The sequence below is a fragment of the Nerophis lumbriciformis genome, linkage group LG20 (genome assembly GCF_033978685.3).
Source record: "Nerophis lumbriciformis linkage group LG20, RoL_Nlum_v2.1, whole genome shotgun sequence".
Taxonomy (NCBI): Eukaryota; Metazoa; Chordata; class Actinopteri; order Syngnathiformes; family Syngnathidae; genus Nerophis; species Nerophis lumbriciformis.
Window position 1 is genome coordinate 6,742,148 of NC_084567.2, and position 27,339 is coordinate 6,769,486.

Below are 27,339 nucleotides of genomic sequence, written 5' to 3' on the forward strand. Positions count from 1 at the left end.
TGATTGGCTGTTGTACTGAGACCACACCAGCTGACACACGCAACGCTGATAGACAAGTACACAATGAAAAATACAGAGCGCTCCCGAATAACTTTTTCATCTTTGGGTTTTGGGGAAAGTAGCAAGTCATGTCAAGTCATGTCAAGTCAAAAGGCTCAAGTCCAAGTGAAGTCACAAGTCATTGATGTTAAAGTCTAAGTCGAGTTGCAAGTCTTTTTACATTTTGTCAAGTCGAGTCTAAAGTCATCAAATTCATGACTCGAGTCTAACTCGAGTCCAAGTCATGTGACTCGAGTCCACACCTCTGCTGGTTATACATAGCACAAAGCAAAAAAAAAAAAAACTTCGTATGCAGTGTTATTTCATTTAAAATTTCAAAAGAATTTTGCGGCTCCCATTGTTTTCTATAATTTGTGAAACTGGTCAAAATGGCTCTTTGACTGGTAAAGGTTGCCGACCCCTGACCTAGTATATACAATAATATAAACCAAGTCATTGTATTTCATTTAGGATTATTTCATCACTTCATTTAAATAAAAATATATTTTTTATCTTTTTTAGATACAGTCAATAAATAATGTGAACATGTATCATAACATGGAAATCTAAGAGAACTTGTTGTAAATGAGGATGCTTGTGGACTGGGAATTTTATTTTATTTTATTTTTACACATTTTTATTTAAAAAAAAACAGTTTTTCCAACGTATTCAATTTTAGATGCTTTCTCTTCTTAGTTATTATTTCTCCGGCTGTAGAAAAGACCCGCTCACAGGGCACAGAGGAGGCGTCAGTGCGACACAGCTTGCGTATCGGTCACGTGACCAAAACAGCTCATGATCAGTCACGTGACTTTCTAAAAGCGGTACGCGCACCGACACAGGGTTTTGCTCTATGAGCTCGACGCATGCGCCGATGCATCGGTGTTGCCGGACCCATCACTAACAGCCACTATCTCTAAGGCCCCTTCTACACTAAGCAGGCTAAGGTTATCCAGGATATATCCCACCTAACTTTATCCTTGTCCACACACACACAATGGTCGTTTAAAGGCCTACTGAAGTCTGATAGTTTATATATCAATGATGAAATCTTAACATTGCAACACATGCCAATACGGCCGGGTTAACTTATAAAAGTGCAATTTTAAATTTCCTGCGAAACTTCCGGTTGAAAACGTCTATGTATGATGACGTTTGCGCGTGACGTCGATGGTTGAAACGGAAGTATTGGGACGCCATTGTATCCAATACAAAAAGCTCAGTTTTCATCGCAAAATTCCACAGTATTCTGGACATCTGTGTTGGTGAATCTTTTGCAATTTGTTTAATGAACAATGGAGACTGCAAAGAAGAAAGCTGTAGATGCGATCGGTGTATTAGCGTCTGGCTACAGCAACACAACCAGGAGGACTTTAGCAGACGCGCTATCCGACGCTAGCCGCCGACCGCATCGATGATCGGGTGAAGTCCTTCGTCGCTCCGTCGATCGCTGGAACGCAGGTGAGCTTCGGTGTTGATGAGCAGATGAGAGCTGGCGTAGGTGGAAAGCTAATGTTTTGAGCATAGCTCTGTCGAGGTCCGTAGCTAAGTTAGCTTCAATGGCGTCGTTAGCAACAGCATTGTTAAGCTTCGCCAGGCTGGAAAGCATTAACCGTGTAGTTACAGGTCCATGGTTTAATAGTATTGTTGATTTTCTGTCTATCCTTCCAGTCAGGGGTTTATTTCTTTTGTTTCTATCTGCAGTTAAGCCCGATGCTATCACGTTAGCTCCGTAGCTAAAGTGCTTCACCGATGTATTGTCGTGGAGATAAAAGTCACTGTGAATGTCCATTTCGCGTTCTCGACTCTCATTTTCAAGAGGATATGGTATCCGAGGTGGTTTAAAATACAAATCCGTGATCCACAATAGAAAAAGGAGAGAGTGTGGAATCCAAAGAGCCCTTGTACCTAAGTTACAGTCAGAGCGAAAAAAGATGCGTCCTGCACTGCACTCTAATCCTTCACTCTCACGTTCCTCATCCACGAATCTTTCACCCTGGCTCAAATTAATGGGGTAATCGTCGCTTTCTCGGTCCCAATCGCTCTCGCTGCTGGTGTAAACAATGGGGAAATGTGAGGAGACTTTCAACTTGTGACGTCACGCTACTTCCGGTACAGGCAAGGCTTTTTTTTATCAGCGACCAAAAGTTGCGAACTTTATCGTCGATGTTCTCTACTAAATCCTTTCAGCAAAAATATGGCAATATCGCGAAATGATCAAGTATGACACATAGAATGGATGTGCTATCCCCGTTTGAATAAAAAAATGTCATTTCAGTAGGCCGCGTCATAGTCACCTCTGACCTGGAAGTGTATCCTTCCTAGGGATGTCCCAATCCAGGTTTTCGCACTTCCGATCCGATACCGATATTGTTTTTGCACTTCCGATCCGATACCGATACTGACCGATACTGGCCTATCTGAGCATGTATTAAAGTTTAAAGTTATTTAGCCTACTTAGTTGTCAGAATCATGTTGAAAAGGGTTTTAGTACTCTTGATAACAACTAGCCAGCTGAATTAGGGGAGTTTGAATAATACACAATGGTTGGTAACAAGAAACTGACCTGTTTATTCAAGGATAAACACAAAATAGACAAAATTATACATGACAAACAAAAATGGCATCATTGAACTAGGGCTGGGCGATATGGCCTTTTTTTAATATTGCGATATTTTAAGGCCATATTGCGATACACAATATATATCTCGATATTTTGCCTTAGCCTTGAATGAACACTTGATGTATATAATCACAGCAGTATGATGATTCTATGTGTCTACATTAAAACATTCTTCTTCATACTGCATTAATATATGCTACTTTTAAACTTTCATGCAGAGAGGGAAATCACAACTAAAAAAATCACTATTTTTTTCATACGGTGTTGATCTGGAAATGTTTGCCTCGGCATTTTGACGGTGTGGGCGTGTGGCACCGAATGGAGATAAGCGTCTCGACAGACGTCACAATATTTGAACAATGATGACGAAAACTGTTTTCTCTGTCGTGTCGGTGTGTCGAAAATTGTTATGCGCTTATTTTTTTATTTGATTTTGTGCGTGGCATATAATTGCTATGCGCAGAGGACGCTTAAACAGTGCGCAATTGCACAGGCGCGCACCTTAGAGGGAGCGTTGTTTGCACGGCTGCGCTAGCATCACAGCTAGCGTTAGCCATGCTGCTACCTCTCTGCTCGAAGAGGGCGTATACGTGTATGACGTGACAGTATGTGACGTATGACGTGACAGTATGTGGCGTGTGTAAGAAGGTGCACTTGCTGTCTGTGAGAGGGAGACACAGGAAAGAGTGAGAAGAGCCTGTCGTGTAATGCCAGCAGCTAAAAGCAACTGCGTGAGAATCCACAGACTTGTGGATGTGTTGAAGGTGTGCTGGAAAATGCGGAACGGAAATTAGGGAGCAGCAGAAAAGTGGAATGTATTATTTAAATCAGTGCGTTGGAAAACACGGACCGGAGTTTTTTTTTTTAACTGGATCTGGATCGGCATTTTCCCATGCCTTGCCGATACGCATTTTTCTGCAAATATCGGCGGCCGATCCGATCCAAATATCGGATCGGGACATCCCTAATCCTTACCCTGTGTTTCAATGTAGACTATTGCCACATTTCTTTGAACAGTAAACCTTGCTTGCCTCAACATCAGCAGCTGTTAGACTATTGTAGTGAATCACACCTGAGCCTTCATACATGAATCATATCTTTAATGGACTGTGAAAGTTAACAATGTGATAAAGAACATTTTACAACAATCAATCTAGGGATCTAGATATCTGGTCAGGACACTGTGCTTGTAGGCTCAACTTGGCGGTCGTACTTGACGGCCACAACCACTTCATGGCTTCACAATAGTTATGGATTACAAAACTAGACGTTGAGTAATCGCTCGACATACATCGCGGACAATAACTGATAGTCTGCTTTGCCAGTCCAAATGCATTTACTTTTTGTCCTAGTCTTGAGGAGTGTTAATAGCATGGTGGATGTCCGGTTGTGCCCTGTGGAAATCATAAATAAAGTGAGCAACTTGTAACTAATCGACGGCCTCGTCCTTCCGACCAAAGAATCAGAATCAGAAGAGTTTTTATTGCCGTTGTTTGAGAACGGGTTCACAAACTAGGAATTTTTCTTGGTGCAATGGTGCAACATAAAACACATATAACACAGAATAGGTAATAAAAAGAGCTGTAACTGAGCTATCAGATCTTGTTATTGTTCATGTGCCTGATGGCTGAGGGGAAAAAACTGTTCATGTGGCGGGAGGTGTGGGTCTGGATGGACCGTAGTCTCCTGCCTGAGGGGAGAGGGGAGAATAGTTTGTGTCCAGGGTGAGAAGATTCAGCTGTGATCCGACCCACACGCCTGCTGGTCCTGGAGGAGAACAGGTCCTGGAGGGATGGGAGTTTGCAGCCAATCACCTTCTCAGCAGCACGTACCATGCGCTGCAGTCGATGCTTATCCTGGACTGTGGCGCCGGGGAACCACACGGTGATGGAGGAGTTCAGGATGGACTTGATAATGGCTGAGTAAAACTGCACCAGCATCTCGATCGGCACCTTAAATTTCTTCAGCTGCCGCAGGAAGTACATCCTCTGCTGGGCCTTCTTGAAGAGGGAGCTGATGGTCGGCTCCCACTTGAGGTCCTGGGTGATGGTGGTGCCCAAGAAACGGAAGGAGTCCACAATGGAGACGGGGGTGGGAGAGTCAATCAGGGTGAGGGGGGATGGTGGGGCTGTGACTTTTCTGAAGTCCATGATCATCTCCACTGTTATCTGGGCATTCAGCTCCAGGTTGTTGAGGCTGCACCAGGACGCCAGCCGGTCCACCTCTCTCCTGTAGGCGGACTCGTCGCCATCCGAGATGAGCCCGATGAGGGTAGTGTCGTCCGTAAACTTGAGCAGCTTTGCGGACTGGTGACTGGAGGTGCAGCAGTTTGTGTACAGGGAGAAGAGCCAGGAGGAGAGTACACAGCCCTGAGGAGTACCACTGTCCGAGACAATCTTCCCCAGCCGCACGTGCTGTCTTCGGTCTGTCAGGAAGTCATTAATCCAACTGCAGAGGGAGTCGGGCACGCTGAGCTGGTAGAGCTTGTCTCGTAGCAGTCCAGGGAGGATGGTGTTGAAGGCAGAGCTGAAGTCCACAAACAGGATCCTAGCGTAGGTTCCTGGGGATTCCAGATGCTCCAGGATGAAGTGGAGGGCCAGGTTCACTCCATCATCCACAGACCTGTAGGCGAACTGCAGTGGGTCCAGGAGGGGGGCGGTGATGTCCAAACACTCAAATGACTTCTTGACCACAGACGTCAGCGCCACCGGCCTGTAGTCATTAAGTCCTGTGATCCGTGCTTTCTTGGGTACAGGGACAATGGAGCGGAGCTTTATGGACCCAGTGTTACCCCCGACAAAACATGGGCCCTGGAGGGAACGTCTCCCCTGCGCTCCTCGACCACGGTCTGGGAGCCCACAAACAGGAAAGGTGTAAAGCAACCCTTGCAGAGCGGCGGCTCCCTGTTTAAAGTGTCACCTTTATTGTTAGTTTAGAAGCCCAAATACCTCCATATTGCACTTCATGCACCCTCTTTATTAACCAGTAGAATTGTCCTTTGTTGCCTTTCTTCCTCTCCACCATGTTATTGCTTGTATGCACTTTGTGTGTGCGTTTTGACACACTCAACATCATGCGCCTCGACTCTGTAGTCACCGCCGCACAGCGGCATTCAAATGAAAGAACAGTACCGGTTCTTTTCAAAGGTGGTACAGTACCGATTTCAATCTATTAGTACCGCGATACTTTATTAGTAGCAGTATACTGTACAACCCTACTACATACACAAACAGTACTTAGAAGAAAGTGTGTTTTTGTTGTTTGTGTCTTGCAGACGTCCAGCAGCTGATCGGTAATCCAGAAGAAGTTTCCCCTCAGTTAGGGGGGAGCTCCACTTTGAAGCAGGAGACTCCACAACCACCCTGCATTAAAAAGGAAGAGGAGGAACTCTGCATCACTCAGGAGGGAGAGTGTCTTCTAGGACGAGAGGAAGCTGATTACACCAAGTTTCCACTGAGTATTCTCTCTGTGAAGACCGAAGATGATGAAGAGAAACCACAACTAGACAACCTCTTAGCTCCACTATCAGATAGTGAGACTGAAGACGAGGTTGAAGAACCTTTGAGCAGCGATAAAGACTGTGAAGGTGATATGAGGACTCACACTGACAACAAATACTCTGAATGCTCTTCAAAGAAGAGAGGTAAAACATGTTTGAGCTGCTCAGTTTGTGCTGAAAGTTTTACTAAAAAGAGCCGTTTGATTCGACACATGAGAACACACACAGGTGAAAAACAATTCAATTGTTCGATTTGTGGCAAAAGCTTTTCTCGAATTAGCTTTTTGAATCGACACATGAGAACACACACAGGTGAAAAACCATTTAATTGTTCAGATTGTGGCGAAAGCTTTTCTCAAAATAGCCATTTGACTCAACACATGAGAACACACACAGGTGATAAACCATTTAACTGTTCAGTTTGTGGCAAAAGCTTTTCTCAAAATAGCCATGTGACTCAACACATGAGAACACACACAGGTAGAAAAGTACTTAAGTGTTCATTTTGTGCCAAAAGCTTTTCTCAAAATAGCCGTTTCACTCGACACATGAGAACACACACGGTTGAAAAACAATTAAATTGTTCGATTTGTGGCAAAAGCTTTTCTCGAATTAGCTTTTTGACTCGACACATGAGAACACACACAGGTGAAAAACCATTTAATTGTTCAGTTTGTGGCGAAAGCTTTTCTCAAAATAGCCATTTGACTCAACACATGAGAACACACACAGGTGAAAAACCATTTAATTGTTCAGTTTGTGGCAAAAGCTTTTCTCAAAATAGCCACGTGCCTCAACACATGAGAACACACACAGGTGAAAAATCATTTAATTGCTCAGTTTGTGGCAAAAGCTTTTCTGTTAAGTTCACTCTGACGGAACACATGAGAACACACACGGGTGAAAAAACATGTATTTGTTCAGTTTGTGGTAAAAGCTTTTCTGTTAAGAGCAATTTGATTCAACACATGAGAACGCACGCTGTAGAAAAACCATTTAGTTGTTCAGTGTGCTGTAAAAGGTTCCCACATAATGCAGACGCAGTAAAACACACAAGAACACACAAGGGAAAATAACCGATTAGCTGTTTAGTTTGTGGTATGTTGCTCATATGTGGCGACATCCACCCTACCCAGGACCTCCTCACTGCTTCTTTCACAAATATTCATACAAACTTGGATTATTTGGAGCATAATCTTATCTACTCATGACCCCATGTCTTCTCTGTATCTAAACCTTCCTGAACAGTAAGATAGATGATGCTTCAAGTGCTTGGTTACTCCTTCTTCAGTCCAGGGACCTGGGGTCTCATGTGTCAAGTTTGTGCACGCTCAAAAACCTGCACTACACCCCTTTTCACTGCAAAGTTGAGATGTATCAAAACTAGGGCTACGAATCTTTGGGTGTCCCACGATTCGATTCAATATCGATTCTTCGGGTCACGATTCGATTATAAATTGATTTTTTTCGATTCAACGCGATTTTCGATTCAAAAACTATATTTTTTCGATTCAAAAGGATTCTCTATTCATTCAATACATAGGATTTCAGCAGGATCTACCCCAGTCTGCTGACATGCAAGCAGAGTAGTAGATTTTTGTAAAAAGCTTTTATAATTGTAAAGGACAATGTTTTATCAACTGATTGCAATAATTTAAATTTGTTTGAACTATTAAATGAACCAAAAATATGACTTATTTTATCTTTGTGAAAATATTGGACACAGTGTGTTGTCAAGCTTATGAGATGCGATGCAAGTGTAAGCCACTGTGACACTATTGTTCTTTTATTTTTTATAAATGTCTAATGATAATGTCAATGAGGGATTTTTAATCACTGCTATGTTGAAATTGTAACTAATATTGATACTGTTGTTGATAATATTCATTTTTGTTTCACTACTTTTGGATTGTTCTGTGTCGTGTTTGTGTCTCCTCTCAATTGCTCTGTTTATTGCAGTTCTGAGTGTTGCTGGGTCGGGTTTGGTTTTGGAATTGGATTGCATTGTTATGGTATTGTTGTGTATTATTTTGTTGGATTGATTGATAAAAAAAAAATGTTTAAAAAAGAAAATCGATTTTTGAAAAATGAGAATCAATACTGAATCGTACAACGTGAGAATGGCGATTTATTTGAATTCGAATACATTTTTTCTCTCTCACAAATGTGCACTGCTTCACGGCAGCTTCATAGCTGTCATATTCACACTTATACAGGCTGTAGATACTTACGCAACACACATAAGTGTCCCTAAGTCTAAGTTCATCGTGTACTTCAAGGTGTTTTTGAAAATGCACCAATTTTTTTCCCTCAGAATGTTTAACTAACTTGAAGTGTTTTGTCAAGAGGATTATTTGTGGTATGTACATTTTCAGAATGTGTTTGTTCTATTTTGGGCCGAAGTAAAATAAGTAAACAATCTGAAATTGTCGTACTTGTAGTTTTAAGTTATCATGCCATGATTTTACCTGTCCCGCCAAGTGGAAATAGAATTTCCTCTATGTGGCCCCTGAGCTAAAATGAGTGTGACACCCCTGCTGTAATCTGACTCATGTGAGCAGGTTACTGTATAAACACATTTTGTTATAAGTTATAAAAATGTGTTCAGTTCTCAGAGACACATCAATGTCAGTGTAGCTGCTGACAGAAGCAACATGTATATTTGATATATAATGTCATAGTTGGTGAGAATAAATAAATACAATGCATAAAGGTAAGTTCATATTGTACACATAATGTGATTAAAAAGGTATTTTCTTGGGTTAATTCATGCAAGTTTATTTTACTTTATTTTTGTTACAAACCCATGTCAATTGAGTGGGGAATATAATTTGGTCACGTTGTTGGAGGGACAATTAATATGTGAGGGAATTAAGGAAGCAGCATGAGACGACAAGTGTTTGATGTGGAAGACGTTAATGGAGTCTCGGATTGAAAGGGTTTCAACTAAGGCTGTCAATGTTAACGCATGTGATTATTAAAAAGAATATATCGCGTTACCATAAATGAATGATGATTAATCACAGTGTTGGTTTTGACCGGCGCAGGAAGGCAGTGCGCATTGCACAGGCAGCGATGACGTCACACAGCAGTGGTAGAGGGATGTGCTCTGCGCCCACTTTCGCTTCAAAACAAACCTCGATGGAACTTCAGATAAAACTGAGGTTATTAGTCAGTAATGCAGCGACAAACTTTCTTATCATAGGCACACATCAAGTTTCAAATAGAATCAAAGAATCAGGACGCACTTTGTCCTGTATGTTTATTAAGTAAGTGGCCAACAGAGCCCATTATTTTGTTTTCATGTTCGTGTAAAAGAAAAAGGTCAATGGTGACGTCACACGCCAGTTTTGACACAGCAGTTTGGCTCCAGTCGCCAACACGCACCGAGCAGGCATCTTGTCAGTGCAGCAGATAACTAAAGTCAGTGTACAAAAGTGAAAATAGAAGTGTTCTGCTGTCTATGCTTGCAATAAGAGCAATATTTATGTGAGCGTGTTTGTTTCTTCACTGAGTGCAGTTGGTCCGAGGTCGAGTACAAGTCATCCTTCAATGAGGATATTACTGATAAAATCAATCAATCAATCAATCAATGTTTATTTATATAGCCCTAAATCACAAGTGTCTCAAAGGGCTGCACAAGCCACAACGACATCCTCGGTATAGCCCACATAAGGGCAAGGAAAAACTCACCCCAGTGGGACGTCGATGTGAATGACTATGAGAAACCTTGGAGAGGACCGCATATGTGGGTAACCCCCCCCCCCCCTCTAGGGAGACCGAATGCAATGGATGTCGAGTGGGTCTAACATAATATTGTGAGAGTCCAGTCCATAGTGGATCCAGCATAACCATAAGAGTCCAGTCCACAGTGGGGTCAGCAGGAAACCATCCCGAGCGGAGACGGTTCAGCAGCGCAGAGATGTTCCCAACCGATATACAGGCGAGCGGTCCACCCCGGGTCCCGACCCCGGACAGCCAGCACCCCATCCATGGCCACCGGATCTGTGTGTCTCCCCTTCCACAAGGGATAGGGGGGGAGCAGAGGAGAAAAGAAAAGAAACGGCAGATCAACTGGTCTAAAAAAAGGGGGGCTATTCAAAGGCTAGAGTATACAAATGAGTTTTGAGATGGGACTTAAATGTTTCTACTGAGGTAGCATCTCTAACTGTTACCGGGAGGGCATTCCATAGTACTGGAGCCCGAATAGAAAACGCTCTACAGCCCGCAGACTTTTTTTGGGCTCTGGGAATCACTAATAAGCCGGAGTTCTTTGAACGCAGATTTCTTGCCGGGACATATGGTACAATACAATCGGCAAGATAGGCTGGAGCTAGACCGTGTAGTATTTTATACGTAAGTAGTAAAACCTTAAAGTCGCATCTTAAGTGCACAGGAAGCCAGTGCAGGTGAGCCAGTATAGGTATATATATAAAGGTATATACAGTATAGGCGTAATATGATCAAACTTTCTTGTTCTTGTCAAAAGTCTAGCAGCCGCATTTTGTACCAACTGTAATCTTTTAATGCTAGACATAGGGAGACCCGAAAATAATACGTTACAGTAATCGAGACGAGACGTAACGAACGCATTAATAATGATCTCAGCGTCGCTAGTGGACAAAATGGAACGAATTTTAGCGATATTACGGAGATGAAAGAAGGCCGTTTTAGTAACACTCTTAATGTGTGACTCAAAGGAGAGAGTTGGGTCGAAGATAATACCCAGATTCTTTACTGAGTCGCTTTGTGTAATTGTTTGGTTGTCAAATGTTAAGGTGGTTTTATCAAATAAATGAAAAGTCAAGAGGAAAAAAACGTCAAAAGGGTGAAATGCTATAATGTTGAAAATGTATACTGGGGTAGTGTGAGTTTCACACTTTCACAAGACTTACATTGTCAAAAAACTTGCCGTTTGCTTGAACCCACTAAAACAGTGGTCCCCAACCACCGGGCCGTGGATCGATTGGTACTGGGCCGCACAAGAAATAAAAAATAAAAATATATTTTATTTTATTTTTATTTTTTTATTAAATCAACATAAAAAACACAAGATACACTTACAATTAGTGAACCAACCAAAAGAAGCCTGGAGAAGAAAAAGCTCAACTGGTATGACATCTGGCAGATGGAGGGAGCATGGCTGAGTTTTATCATCAGACCTACTACCGTCCCCCCTAAATCTGAAAATCTGGTACGGAGAAGATCCCGCCTGTTCCCTGTGTCAAGTACCTGCATTTCTAAGGCATATCCTATCAGGGTGTACTATAAGTCTCACCCAAGGACGCTATACTTGGCGGTATAACCAAGTACTCAGAGAGCTTGCATTAACACTGGAACAGAGGCGAACCACCACAAACAATCTCCCACAAACGCCAGCAGGAAAGGTCCACTTCACACATTTTGTACCAGCTGGCCAACATCCAGAGTGTGAAACGACACCAAATAATGCAAGCATCCTGCAGTTGGCTCGAGATTGGAAATTGGAAGTAGACCTTGATAAAAAGCTTGCGTTTCCCCCAGAAATAATGGCTACAACACTCCGGCCAGACATGGTCCTGTGGTCTCCAACAGCAAAGCTGGCTTATGTCGTGGAGCTGACAGTACCATGGGACATACTTGCCAACCTTGAGACCTCCAATTTCGGGAGGTGGGGGGGTGGGGGCGGGGCGTGGTTGGGGGCGTGGTTAAGAGGGGAGGAGTGTATTGACAGCTAGAATTCACCAAGTCAAGTATTTCATACATCCATCCATCCATCCATCTTCTTCCGCTTATCCGAGGTCGGGTCGCGGGGGCAGCAGCCTAAGCAGGGAAGCCCAGACTTCCCTCTCCCCAGCCACTTCGTCCAGCTCTTCCTGCATATATATATATGTATATATATATATATATATATATATATATATATATATATATATATATATATATATATATATATATATATACATATATATATACATACATACATACATACATACATACATACATACATACATATATATATATATATATATATATCCTGAAAATATGCAAACAAAACTGTTTAGATAATTGATACTTCAAACTTGCATAAATAAATATTAAGGAATATAACATAACTTGGCTTCTGAGAGTTTCAAAATGTAATGAATATAATGCTAAAGTTGTTGATAAACAAGCAATTACCGTATTTTAATTAAATATGGTCATTTTAAATGAATTATTATGATAATTTAAAATCAATTATTTCAAATGTGTTTATTTTAATGTATAATTCTATGGCTGGATGTAATAAGAAGTCAGGAAAAAATACAAATAAAAATACAATTAATTTTGATGTTTTTAGCAAAATATAGTAAAAATGTATTTTTTTTTAATTTTTTTTTTAATTAATAAATATATTTTTTTTTAGGTAATTTTTTGCAGATGATGTGGTCCTGATGGCTTCATCTGGCCAGGATCTTCAGCTCTCACTGGATCGGTTCGCAGCTGAGTGTGAAGCGACTGGGATGAAAATCAGCACCTTCAAGTCCGAGTCCATGGTTCTCGTCCGGGAAAGGGTGGAGTGCCATCTCCAAGTTGGGGAGGAGATCTTGCCCCAAGTGGAGGAGTTCAAGTACCTCGGAGTCTTGTTCACGAGTGAGGGAAGAGTGGATCGTGAGATCGACAGGCGGATCGGTGCGGCGTCTTCAGTAATGCGGACGCTGTATCGATCCGTTGTGGTGAACCGTTGTGGTGAAGAAGGAGCTGAGCCGGAAGGCAAAGCTCTCAATTTACCGGTCGATCTACGTTCCCATCCTCACCTATGGTCATGAGCTTTGGGTTATGACCGAAAGGACAAGATCACGGGTACAAGCGGCCGAAATGAGCTTCCTCCGCCGGGTGGCGGGGCTCTCCCTTAGAGATAGGGTGAGAAGCTCTGCCATCCGGGGGGAGCTCAAAGTAAAGCCGCTGCTCCTCCACATGGAGAGGAGCCAGATGAGGTGGTTCAGGCATCTGGTCAGGATGCCACCCGAACGCCTCCCTAGGGAGGTGTTTAGGGCACGTCCGACCGGTTGGAGGCCACGGGGAAGACCCAGGACATGTTGGGAAGACTATGTCTCCCGGCTGGCCTGGGAACGCCTCGGGATCCCCCGGGAGGAGTTGGACGAAGTGGCTGGGGAGAGGGAAGTCTGGGCTTCCCTGCTTAGGCTGCTGCCCCCGCGACCCGACCTCGGATAAGCGGAAGAAGATGGATGGATGGATGGATTTTTAGGTAAGATAAACATAATAATACAATTTATCTCTAGTCTGGATGATTTAGTTCTTGTCACCCTGTTGTTCTCCCGTCGTGAAAAAAGGCTGTCCTCACTCAGGTCCGCCAGGAGCTGGAGGGGGCGTGGCTTCCAGCTCCGGCTGAAAATCGGGAGATTTTCGGGAGAATATTTGTTCGGGAGAGGTGCTGAATTTCGGGTGTCTCCCGGGTTGGCAAGTATGACATGGGAAGAAGGGGTTGAAGAGGCTTACGAGAGGAAAAAAAACAAATATTCTGACCTGGCAGCTGAAGCATCCCAGAACGGCTAAAAGACCAGCATTTTCCCAGTAGAGGTGGGATGCAGGGGATTTATTGCCACATATACCTGTCTGTTGAGAAAAATGGGGGTGAAGGGACACTCCCTCCAACAGGTTATCAAGTCCATGTCAAGTGCTGCCGAAAGAGCCAGCAACTGGCTCTGGATTAAGCGCAAGGACCCCAACTGGGCAGTAAAATAAGAGACAATGGTATGCGGTCAGGGAAAAAGACGACCCTGCCATGCAGAGTCCGACAGGATATGGAGGGTATGGCATGGAGGGGGGTGTACTTGGGACGCTAGGTACACCGTTGAGCCCTCTGGAGACGTCGTGGGCTTCAATCAACGAAACGTCGATGAAGCAGGGTGCCCACCCGAAGACCCCAATGACATACTTACCCTCCCTTTCACCACTCCACACCGACTGCTACCGTCAAGATTGTTCCTACTTACCAAAGGGATTGAAACATCTAGTTATATTTGCGTTACAGTGAACCAACCAAAAAAAACCTCCCTCCCCCATTCACACTCATTCGCACAAAAGGATTGTTTCTTTCTGTTATTAATATTTCTGGTTCCTACACATACTTGTCAACCCTCCCGGATTTTCCGGGAGACTCCCGAAATTCAGCGCCTCTCCCGAAAACCTCCCGGGACAAATTTTCTCCCGAAAATCTCCCGAAATTCAGGCGGAGCTAGAAGCCACGCCCCCTCCAGCTCCATGCGGACCTGAGTGACGTGTCGACAGCCTGCATTCACGTCCGCTTTCCCACAATATAAACAGCATGCCTACCCAAACATGTTATAACTGTAGAATAATCGAGGGCGAGTTCTTGGTTTCTTATGTGGGTTTATTGTTAGGCAGTTTCATTAACGTCCTCCCAGCGCGGCAACAACACACAACAACAGCAGTCATGTTTTATTCTACCGTAAAGCAGTTCGTCTGTTGTAAACAGCAATGTTGTTGTAATATATTGAGTTGTAGGCAATAACGAGGCGAGGTGATGAAGTACGTCTCTTTACTGTAGACTTCAGAACAGACTCACACACTTGACGTCAGGTGCGCAACACCACGTAAATCGTTGGCCAACCAAAAAGTAACCCCAGTACGCTATCGCCAACATTCACCAGGAGATGGCAACAGACAAACATAGATCACTTTATTACATTCCTCCCCTTTTAGAAATGTAGAAGTTACTGAAAATAAATAAACAACCCAACCAAAAAATGCAGCAGCTCAATTAAAAAACTGTACTTAAGCCACATTCTTTTTTTTCTTTTTGTAGTACTGAACTCTTAACCCTCATTTGTAAACAATAACATGCTTATTATACAAACAGTATTTGTACACCTTTAACATAGATTTTTATACTGTCTTCAGAGATTCAGTTTTTTTAGTGGTACTTGAAACCTTTCTGGGTACCTGCGAAAGGATGTTCAGCATGGTTAGAAAAATAGTGACAGAGAATAGAACAAGGATGGACAATTCAACCCTTAACTCAACAATGAGTAGATCAATGTTATGTGTGTGTATATGTGTAAATAAATGAACACTGAAATTCAAGTATTTCTTTTATTTATATATATATATATATATATATATATATATATATATATATATATATATATATATACACAATAAATAAATATATATACATATATATATATATATATATATATATATATATATATATATATATATATATATATATATATATATATATATGAAATACTTGACTTGTTGAATTCTAGCTGTAAATACTCCTCCCCTCTTAGCCACGCCCCCGCCCCACCACGCCCCCGCCCAACCCCGACCACGCCCCCCCCACCTCCCGAAATCGGAGGTCTCAAGGTTGGCAAGTATGTTCCTACATTATATATCAATATAGATCACAACAGTCTGCAGGGATACAGTCCGTAAGCACACATGATTGTATTTTTTTATGAGAGAAAAAAAAAGCGTTGACCGGTCCGCAGTAACAAAAAGGTTGGGGACCACTGCACTAAAAGACAGAATACAACATTGTGGACTTTTTTTAAATTTCTATCTTCAAAGTATTTTGATATCAAAAATGTTTTCGCGATAAGGAGCACTTCAATTATGAGCCAGAAATGTAAGAAAAGATGAAAAGGGCCGCTAGTTATTTAAAATGTATTTTATTTTTTAAAACACAGTCGTCGAACGGAAGTTGCAAACTTCTGGCGCATGCGCAAACACGTCAAACTGGTCGAGCGGAAAGTCCAAGATGGCGGACTAAGCGGCGTGGCTTTCCGGAGAAGTTTCACATTTACGATCTTATAGATTCAAAAATAGCATCAAATACCTCAACTATTCGCCTTTTCTTAAGCCCACCAAACGGACTTTGAGTGTGGAGCGATGGCGTGTTATGTGAAGTGAAGATTGAAGACGTGATAGAAGATGGACGACTACTGCTATGCTAAGATGGCGACGTCCGCTAAAAGAGAACATGAAAGAGAATCAACTTCCAGCAAATCACCAACGGAGATAAAGACGAAAGATGAAGGTGAGTGAGTTGATTTCCGTAATTTGATGGCTATTTGAATTCTAAGCCTTAAAAATAGAAACTAGCCGACGTTGTTGAACAATGTAAACAAAGAAGCTGTTAGCATGTTTACCTCGATCCAAAATGTCTGAAATGTCTGTTAGAAGTTAGTAGCAGTAGTAAACAGTAGGCAAGCAACGATACTTGGTATAATCCTGCGTGAATCCGCCTTTATCGACCGTGATCCTGTGTGTGTGTTTGTGTGAGTGAACTACTGTATTCGTCCTAACTGGGAGATTAAAGGGGAACATTATCACAATTTCAGAAGGGTTAAAACCATTAAAAATCAGTTCCAGTGGCGTATTTTATTATTTATGTATTATTTATTATATTTTTATTTTATTTTCGAAGTTTTTTTCAAAATTTTACCCATCACGCAATATCCCTAAAAAAGCTTCAAAGTGCCTGATTTTAACCATCGTTATATACACACCCGTCCATTTTCCTGTGACGTCACACAGTGATGCCAATACAAACAAACATGGCGGAAAGAACAGCAAGGTATAGCGACATTAGCTCGGATTCAGACTCGGATTTCAGCGGCTTAAGCGATTCAACAGATTACGCATCTATTGAAACGGATGGTTGTAGTGTGGAGGCAGGTAGCGAAAACGAAATTGAAGAAGAAACTGAAGCTATTGAGCCATATCGGTTTGAACCGTATGCAAACAAAAACGACACAACAGCCAGCGACACGGGAGAAAGCGAGGACGAATTCGGCGATCGCCTTCTAACCAACGATTGGTATGTGTTTGTTTGGCATTAAAGGAAACTAACAACTATGAACTAGGTTTACAGCATATGAAATACATTTGGCAACAACATGCACTTTGAGAGTGCAGACAGCCCAATTTTCATCAATTAATATATTCTGTAGACATACCCTCATCCGCTCTCTTTTCCTGGGGGTCTGGCGGCAGATTTCTTTGACTTTATCGTTGGAAATGCATCTGCTTTGAGTGTCGCAGGATATCCACACATTCTTGCCATCTCTTTGTCGTAGCATAGCTTTCGTCGGTAAAGTGTGCGGAACAAACGTCCAATTTCTTGCCACTTTCGCATCTTTGGGCCACTGGTGCAACTTGAATGTTGTTAGACCCTCCGACAACACACCGACGAGGCATGATGTCTCCAAAGTACGGAAAACAGTCGAAAAAACGGAAAATAACAAAGCTGATTTGACTCGGTGTTTGTAGTGTGTTTGAGAAAATGGCGGATTGCTTCCCGGTGTGACGTCACAACGTCGAATAATAGAAAGGCGTTTAATTCGCCAAAATTCACCCATTTAGAGTTCGGAAATCGGTTAAAAAAATATATGGTCTTTTTTCTGCAACATCAAGGTATATATTGACGCTTACATAGGTCTGGTGATAATGTTCCCCTTTAAACACACCCACTAATTTAATCAGAAAATGAATTTTTGCATGTAAATATTTTTGTACTATAAACTCTGCTAATACTCGTTTTTTAAATCATTTTTGAGTTTGTGGATACAAACATTTTGTCCCTGAAATAACCATTTGGTTTAATGTGTTGGTACACATTATTTTACAGTACCTCAAATTAATGTACTTTTATTAAATATAAAATCGGGGCACCGCTTGCCTTTTTCCAAGCACTGGTAAAAAGTACTGACGTTTTCAAGTAATTAAAGAATATTAAAAAATATATATTTGAAAATATTGTTTAGTAAATGTTAACTTGAAATACGAATCCTACAGTATTCAGTACACCACTGATACTTTGTTTCCTGTAGAATGTTTGTGATGACAAGCAAAAAAATGAAAAAAGGTTGTTCTCTTTACCCCCACAAAATGTACAGAAAAATAAGCAAAACTGTGGTCCTAAAAGCAGGTACGGACCGAAGCGTGGGTTACCTGTACCGTTACACCTCTAGTAAACACAATTATAGATATGAACAAAATGACAGTTGTCAGCTGTGAGCATATATTACCTCCATCAAACATGGTGGAAATGTCTGTTACAAGATACTGTGCTAGTAAATAGTAGGGATGCAACTGTACTCGCTATTATCCTGCACGGGACAATACGCTTTTAAATAAATTTAACGACGTTATATTAATCGAGATCGGATGGTATGCACAAAATAATCGTGATCATTTTTTTTGCCATATTGCCCAGCCCTATTCCATCAGCATTTGAGTTCAGTTTCAGCATTTGGGCAGTTTCTACAGAAATGAGTTATGTTCATACTTTGTATTTTTTGTTTAGCACTTAGCAATAGTGCTAATTGCTTGATCTGCGAATCACTCAGCTTCTAAAACTCGATATTTTTAGGCCATGTCACAATACACCATATATATCTGGATATTTTGCCTTAGCCTTGAATGAACACTTGATGCATATAATCACAGCAGTATGATGATTCTATGTGTCTACATTAAAACATTCTTCTTCATACTGCATTAATATATGCTACTTTTAAACTTTCATGCAGAGAGGGAAACCACAACTAAGTAAATTTAGCAAAAGTGTATTTATTAAACAGTTATTAAGCATTTGCACAAACATTCATGTCATTTCAAAACAGAAAGTGCAAGATTGTCAGAGACATTTTAAAACAAGCTATTAGTGCACTTTTGTGCATGTTGTCACTAAGATGACATATCAAAACAACACTAAATTAAAGTGCACTTTTTGTACAGAACGCCACTACAATAGTTTAAAACAAATAAAGTGCACTTTTGTACATGATGTCACACAAGATATTTCAATAAGTGTCACATAAAAATGAGCTGCTTAATAGGAAATCAAATTGTGTATTGTGTATTGTGGGCTCTCCTATTTCTGGGGCTGAGGTTGCTGAGGTAGTTAAAAAGCTCCTCGGTGGCAGGGCCCCGGGGGTGGATGAGATCCGCCCAGAGTTCCTTAAGGCTCTGGATGCTGTGGGGCTGTCTTGGTTGACAAGACTCTGCAGCATCGCGTGGACATCGGGGGCGGTACCTCTGGATTGGCAGACCGGGGTGGTGGTTCCTCTCTTTAAGAAGGGGAACCGGAGGGTGTGCTCTAACTATCGTGGGATCACACTCCTCAGCCGTCCCGGTAAGGTCTATTCAGGTGTACTGGAGAGGAGGCTACGCCAGATAGTCGAACCTCGGATTCAGGAGGAACAGTGTGGTTTTCGTCCTGGTCGTGGAACTGTGGACCAGCTCTATACTCTCGGCAGGGTCCTTGAGGGTGCATGGAAGTTTGCCCAACCAGTCTACATGTGTTTTGTGGACTTGGAGAAGGCATTCGACCGTGTCCCTCGGGAAGTCCTGTGGGGAGTGCTCAGAGAGTATGGGGTATCGGACTGTCTGTTTGTGGCGGTCCGCTCCCTGTATGATCAGTGCCAGAGCTTGGTCCGCATTGCCGGCAGTAAGTCGGACACGTTTCCAGTGAGGGTTGGACTCCGCCAAGGCTGCCCTTGGTCACCCATTCTGTTCATAACTTTTATGGACAGAATTTCTAGGCGCAATCAAGGCGTTGAGGGGATCTGGTTTGGTGGCTGCAGGATTAGGTCTCTGCTTTTTGCAGATGATGTGGTCCTGATGGCTTCATCTGGCCAGGATCTTCAGCTCTCACTGGATCGGTTCGCAGCCGAGTGTGAAGCGACTGGGATGAGAATCAGCACCTCCAAGTCCGAGTCCATGGTTCTCGCCCGGAAAAGGGTGGAGTGCCATCTCCGGGTTGGGGCGGAGATCTTGCCCCAAGTGGAGGAGTTCAAGTACCTCGGAGTCTTGTTCACGAGTGAGGGAAGAGTGGATCGTGAGATCGACAGGCGGATCGGTGCAGCGTCTTCAGTAATGCGGACGCTGTATCGATCCGTTGTGGTGAAGAAGGAGCTGAGCCGGAAGGCAAAGCTCTCAATTTACCGGTCGATCTACGTTCCCATCCTCACCTATGGTCATGAGCTTTGGGTTATGACCGAAAGGACAAGATCACAGGTACAAGCGGCCAAAATGAGTTTCCTCCGCCGGGTGGCGGGGCTCTCCCTTAGAGATAGGGTGAGAAGCTCTGTCATCCGGGGGGAGCTCAAACTAAAGCCGCTGCTCCTCCACATCGAGAGGAGCCAGATGAGGTGGTTCGGGCATCTGGTCAGGATGCCACCCGAATGCCTCCCTAGGGAGGTGTTTAGGGCACGTCCGACCGGTAGGAGGCCGCGGGGAAGACCCGGGACACGTTGGGAAGACTATGTCTCCCGGCTGGCCTGGGAACGCCTCGGGGTCCCACAGGAAGAGCTGGACGAAGTGGCTGGGGAGAGGGAAGTCTGGGCTTCCCTGCTTAGGCTGCTGCCCCCGCGACCCGACCTCGGATAAGCGGAAGAAGATGGATGGATGGATGGAAATTGTGTATGTCCTTCGCTATGTGGTAGGTTCCTGCGGACGTTATCTCCTTCTGTTGTTGACTATTTCTTTCATACGGTGTTGATCTGGAAATGTTTGCCTCTGCATTTTGATGGTGTGGGCGTGTGGCACCGAATGGAGATGTTGACATGCGGAGTAAGCACTCTTCATTCTTTAGCGGGTGACTTTCCAAATGATGCTACTTATTAGCAGTAATGCTACTTTTTGTAGCAATGCTTTTTCCCCACACTTGACAAATTACGGTTGTCTGTTCGACATATTCCCACTTGAAGCCAAACCACCGCCAGACGATGGACCCCCTGCTGTTTTTCTTGGGAATTAATTCTTCCTTCATTTGTTACCGGATTCGCACCTTCTTTCTCTTGTATTACCACTCGCACCACAGCTAACTTTAGCCATGCTGCTACCTCTCTGCTGCGCGAGGGCGTATACTAGAGATGCGCGGTTTGCGGACACAACCGCGGAGTCCGCGGATTATCCGCGGGTCGGTCGGTTGAAATAAAAAAAAATTAGATTTTATCCGTGGGTCGGGTCGGGCGGTTGAAATAAAAAAAAATTAGATTTTAAATAGATTCAGGTGGGTGGCAGTTAAACCAATTCGGAAATATATATACATAGTTAAATGTTGTTACCCACATACGAAAAACGAGCAGGCACCTGCAGCATATGCCACAACAGAAGAAGAAAAAAAAAAAGAGATGGCAACGCTGGCAGCAAACGTGGTACGCGACAAACTAAAAAAGGGAATACTAAAGACCAGGGGGAAAAAAGGCCAGAAAATTTCAGCGTGGACTCGTTTTTATGAGGTTGTAAATCAGGATGATAGTAATGCTGGCTACGTGATTTGCAAGAGCTGCGACGCTGTTTATGTCTACGACAGTCACAAAACCGGGACATCTAACATGGTGCATCACATTTGTGCAAAACCCCGAACCTCCACAAACACCCTGAGCATGAGCAGTTTCGTCCGCCGTGATCCCAGAAGAGTGCCACAGGATGTTAAAACAAGATAGAACGCAGCTGCCTGCAGCAGTTTGAGTGGCGCGAGCGCGCTTGGAGGTGTGCTCAGCGCGGCTACCAGATGATTGCGCACTGGTGTGCGTCTGGGCCGTGACAGCGTGGCACACATTGAATGTTTCTGCTGCATTGGATCAGTCTCCTTTCTTTAACAGGCAAAAGCTTTATAACCTCACTAATGCCTTGCATCGTCTATATTAGATATATAACAACGGGCGGGTGCGGTTTTGATTAAATGTTAGTTCGGGTGGATGGCGGATGATTGACGACTTTTGTGATGCGGTTGCGGATGAAATAATTGCCTATCCGCGCATCTCTAGCGTATACATATGTGACTGATGACGTGACAGTATGTGACGTATGTAAAAAGGTGCGCTCGCTGTCTGTGAGAAGGAGAGACAAGAAAGAGTGGGAAGAGCCTGTAGTGTAATGTCCGTAGCTAAAAGCAACTGCGTGAGAACGTAAACTCGAATACCACGATATAGTCATTTTCTATATCGCACAGAGACAAACCCGCGATATATCGCGTATATCGATATAACGCCCAGCCCTAGCTCATCCTCCTTATATTCAGGCTCAAAAATATAAGGTTCTGGATCATAATTTGTCCCAAAGTATTCTTTGATGGCACTCATGAAGTCTGCCTTTTATTAGTAATAGTTGGTGGTGGTGTTGAAGGAAATAGCGAACGTTGTGATGCGTCTGTGAAAATAATGCGCCGCCGTTTGCTTAAAATGATGAAAATACGTAAATATTGCATGTTATTATAAATGTGCCTGTTATTACAGTACATATATACTTACAGTGTGTAAATAAAAAGTTGCTGGAAACTTTTGGATAACGCCTCGCTCCTTTTTGAACCGGTAGTGATTACTGTAGCTTAGCTATTTTTCGACCCATGTAGTGAAGTCTGGCAATCTGATGGACCAGTCTGGGTTTGGAGGTTGGCAGGAGAACATTTTACATTTCAGACTGCATTGTGCCGAGTGTGAAATTTGGTGGAGGAGGAATTATGGTCTGGGGTTGGTTTTTCAGGAGTTTTTCAGCCTCTTAGTTCCGGTGAAAGGAACTTTGAATGTTCCAGGACACCAAAACATTTTGGACAATTCCATGGGATGACACTTCAAGTTCATATGTGAGTAAAGGCAGGTGGCCAAATACTTTTTTTTACAATATAGTGTACCGTATTTTCCGCACCATAAGGCGCCCTGGGTTAAAAGCCGCGCCTTCAATGAACGGCATATTTCAAAACTTTGTCCACCAATAAGCCGCCCCGTGTTGTAAGCCGCATCTAACTGCGCTAAAGGAATGTCAAAAAAACAGTCAGATAGGTCAGTCAAACTTTAATAATATATTAAAAACCAGCGTTCTAACAACTCTGTTCACTCCCAAAATGTACGCAAATGTGCAATCACAAACATACGTATATCAACATGGACAGAGCTGCGTGAAAAAAGCCACCCGGCCTCTTCGCGTAAACTTAAACTTACCTTAACCACTCGCTCATCTTTTCTTCATCCATCCCTACGAGTTAGCTTTTATGATGACGCCGGCTGGAAAGGTCTCTTTTGGCAAGGCCTTCCTTTTGAATATCACCATGGGTGGAAGTTAGCATGGCAAGCTAGAACCACAGTGAAGGATGACTTCTCATTCCCTGAAGGTGCGAATATTCACCGTACGTGCTCCCGTTCCACAGTGCGGTTCACAGGAATATCAGTTGCTGTGAAATACGGTAGTAATCCGTGTGCGGATGGAGAGATTGCGTCTTTTCATGAACCGGGTCCTTGTCGCTTAGTAGGAGCCATTTTGTGGTCTTTACAGATGTAAACAGGAAATGAAACGTACGGTGATATCCGCGCGTTTTTTCTTCTTCTTCCGGGGGCGGGTGGTTGCTTACAGTAGAAGAAGAAGCGCTTCCTGTTCTATGGGGGCGGGTGCTTACCTTGGCGGTTGCTTGCGTAGAAGAAGAAGCGCTTCCTGTTCTACCGGGAAAAAAGATGGCGGCTGTTTACCTAAGTTGCGAGATCGAAACTTTATGAAAATGAATCTTAATATTTATCCATATATAAAGCGCACCGGGTTAAAAGCCGCACTGTCAGCTTTTGAGTAAATTTGCGGAAAATACGGTATTTCAAAAATGTCGAAGCAAATGTTTTGTACTTTCTATGACTCTAGCTTAGCTTTTCTGAGTCTATGACAAGTCATGTAAACTTTGATCCATCATTCTGGCAAGGCACTAAATGAATGGCCATGAAACACTACACACTAGGGTTGTCCCCATACCAATAATTTAGTACTTTAACTTTAACTTACATGTATAGATACTTTTCCAAATAAAGGGAACTACGAAAATTTTCAATATTGGGTTTATTTTAACCAAAAATCTTAAACTACTTTGAACATTTACAGTCAAAGAACAATTTTACAAGGTTAAAAAACAAATTAAAAGACATTAAACACATTGGGCTTTTCTTGTTGCACTCAAATAACAATTAACAATTTCTCATATTACATATAGTCTGCTATAATCAAGGATTAGATTAGAAAAAAAAGTTCTACTGACATATTAAATTATTCATGATTTATGGTTGCCACTCCTGGTCTGTGCTTTAAGAAAAATACAATTATTAATGATTAATTAAGTACTAAAAACGAAACTATGAATAAATGTGCACGTATAAGCCATGTAGCAGGTAAAACACATTTATTAAAGACAAAACACAAATTGTAGAGATTTCTTACAAAATGTATTTATTTCACTTGCATTAGTTGACTGCTAATTGGGCAGTTTTAACTGCGCTAATATTTGGCATCAAGCCAAGCAGCTGTGTGCGCGTCTACGTATCTACATGTGCACAGCAGGGGAGCTGGTTAACTTATGAGAGTAGTATGTGTGTTTGTGAGAATGTCAACGTGTTGTCTGAGTGACGTCAGTGAGTGAGCGGGCGAGTAAAGAGAGAGCAGCAGGACAGGTGTAACAACTACATTATACCTGTCACTATTTAAACTCCTTGTGCAGATCTGAATGCTTATTATTTAAATGTTGACCTAAGTCTGAAGCAAAGGTGGTAATACTAATCACCACATTTGGCAAGGCGTGTTTTAAAGCAGCTGTTGTGAGAGTAGCGTATGTGTGTGTGCTCCTTTAAGAGTGGCAGTATGTGGGGTGAGTAAGTGTAAGACCCAGTGTTACCCCCGACAAAACATGGGCCCTGGAGGGAACGTCTCCCCTGCGCTCCTCGACCACGGTCTGGGAGCCGACAAACAGGAAAGGTGTAAAGTAACCGTTGCAGAGCGGCGGCTCCCTGTTTAAAGTGTCACCTTTATTGTTAGTTTAGAAGCCCAAATACCTCCATATTGCGCTTCATGCACCCTCTTTATTAACCAGTAGAATTGTCCATTGTTGCCTTTCTTCCTCTCCGCCATGTTATTGCTTATATGCACTTTGTGTGTGCGTTTTGACACACTCAACATCATGCGCCTCGGCTCTGTAGTCACCGCCGCACAGCGGCATTCAGATGAAAGAACGGTACCGGTACTTTTCAAAGGTGGTATAGTACCGATTTCAACTGATTAGTACCATGATACTTTATTAGCAGCAGTATACCGTACAACCCTACTACACACACATACAGTACATAGAAGAAAGTGTGTTTTTGTTGTTTGTGTCTTGCAGACGTCCAGCAGCTGATCGGTAATCCAGAAGAAGTTTCCCCTCAGTCATGGGGGAGTTCCACTTTGAAGCAGGAGACTCCACAACCACCCTGCATTAAAAAGGAAGAGGAGGAACTCTGCATCACTCAGGAGGGAGAGTGTCTTCTAGGACGAGAGGAAGCTGATTACACCAAGTTTCCACTGAGTATTCTCTCTGTGAAGACTGAAGATGATGAAGAGACACCACAAGTAGCTCCACTATCAGATAGTGAGGCGAAAGACGAGGTTGAAGAACCTATGAGTAGGAAAACTGACTGTAAAGAACTTCCCCTTCAGCCTAAGGAGGGCAGCTCCACTTTGAAGCAGGAGGCTTCACAGCCCCCTCACATTAAAAAGGAAGAGGAGGAAATCTGCATCACTCAGGAGGGAGATTGTCTTTTAGGACAAGAGGAAGCTGATTACACCAAGTTACCACTGAGTATTCTCTCTGTGAAGACTGAAGATGATGAAGAGAAACCACAAGTAGACAACCTCTTAGCTCCACTATCAGATAGTGAGGCTGAAGACGAGGTTGAAGAACCTTTGAGCAGCGATAAAGACTGTGAAGGTGATATGAGGACTCACACTGACAACAAACACTCTAAATGCTCTACAAAGAAGAGAGGTAGACAATGTTTGAGCTGTTCAATTTGTGGTCAAAGTTTTACTAAAAAGAGCCGTTTTACTCGACACATGAGAACACACACAGGTGAAAAACCATTTAAGTGTTCAGTTTGTGGCAAAAGTTTTTCTCAAAATAGCATTTTGACTCAACACATGAGAACACACACAGGTGAAAAACCATTTAAATGTTCAGTTTGTGGCAAAAGCTTTTCTCGAAATAGCCATGTGTCTCAACACATGAGAACACACACAGGTGAAAAACCATTTAGTTGTTCAGTTTGTGGCAAAAGCTTTTCTCAAACTAGCAATGTGACTGATCACATGAGAACACACACAGGTAAAAAAACATTTAACTGTTCGATTTGTGGTAAAAACTATTCTATTTTGAGCAGTTTGACTCGACACATGAAAACACACACAGATGAAAAAACATTTAATTGTTCAGTTTGTGGCAAAACCTTTTCTGTTAAGAGCCATTTGACTCAACACATGAGAACACACAAAGGTGAAAAACAATTTAATTGTTCAGTTTGTGGCAAAAGCTTTCCTCATAGCAGCTCTTTGTGGCGACACATGAGAACACACGCTGGAGAAAAACCTTTTAGTTGTTCAGTGTGCTGTAAAAGGTTCACACATAATGCTGACGCAGTAAAACACATAAGAACACACAAGGGAAAATAACTGTCCATCCATTTTCTACCACTTGTCCCGTTTGGTATTGTGGGGTACACCCTGGACAAGTCGCCACCTCATAGCAGGGCCAACACAGATAGACAGACAACATTCACATTCACATTTATCCCCTGGGCCCATTTAGTGTTGCCAATCAACCTATCCCCAGGTGCATGTTTTTGGAGGTGGGAGGAAGCCAGAGTACTCGGAGGGGGGGAAAAATAACTGTTTAGTTTGTGGTATGTTGCTCATATGTGGCGACATCCACCCTACCCAGGACCTCCTCACTGCTTCTTTCACAAATATCTGAGGTATTCATACAAACTTGGATTATTTGGAGCATAATCTTATCTACTCATGACCCCATGTCTTCTCTGTATCTGAAACCTTCCTGAACAGTAAGATAGATGATGCTTCAAGTGCTTGGTTACTCCTTCTTCAGTCCAGGGACCTGGGGCCTCATGTGTCAAGTTTGTGCACGCTCAAAAACCTGCACTACACCCTTTTTCACTGCAAAGTTGAGATGTATCAAAACTGACATTGTGATGCTGGGTAACTGTTTGCATAACCAAGTGACAACTTTTACTCCTCAGACTGATTGATGTGCAAATCAGAGACATATGAACAATTAACCCCCAACACCCACAACCCAACCCCCACCTCCCTTGTTATTCGGGCATAAAAGGTTGAATCCGGCCCGCGAGATGAGTTTGTG

At 42.8% G+C, this 27,339-nt stretch overlaps 2 protein-coding genes across 5 annotated transcripts in view; one reads left to right on the forward strand and one right to left on the reverse strand.

The window, feature by feature from the left end:
• LOC133619281 (uncharacterized) overlaps positions 1-27,339 on the reverse strand; it is a 260,390-nt gene that overhangs the window by 56,704 nt on the left and 176,347 nt on the right. The gene's annotated exons all lie outside the window — the stretch shown is intronic.
• LOC133619286 (uncharacterized) overlaps positions 1-27,339 on the forward strand; it is a 110,672-nt gene that overhangs the window by 37,824 nt on the left and 45,509 nt on the right. Inside the window, exons 2-3 of one of the 4 annotated variants that reach the window (XM_072915413.1) lie at positions 6,390-6,977; positions 26,038-26,289. The exons of the other annotated variants lie outside the window; for them this stretch is intronic. Coding sequence (XP_072771514.1) covers positions 6,390-6,977; positions 26,038-26,289 — 840 coding nt within the window. The remainder of the gene's footprint in view (positions 1-6,389; positions 6,978-26,037; positions 26,290-27,339) is intronic. 4 annotated transcript variants of the gene reach the window in all.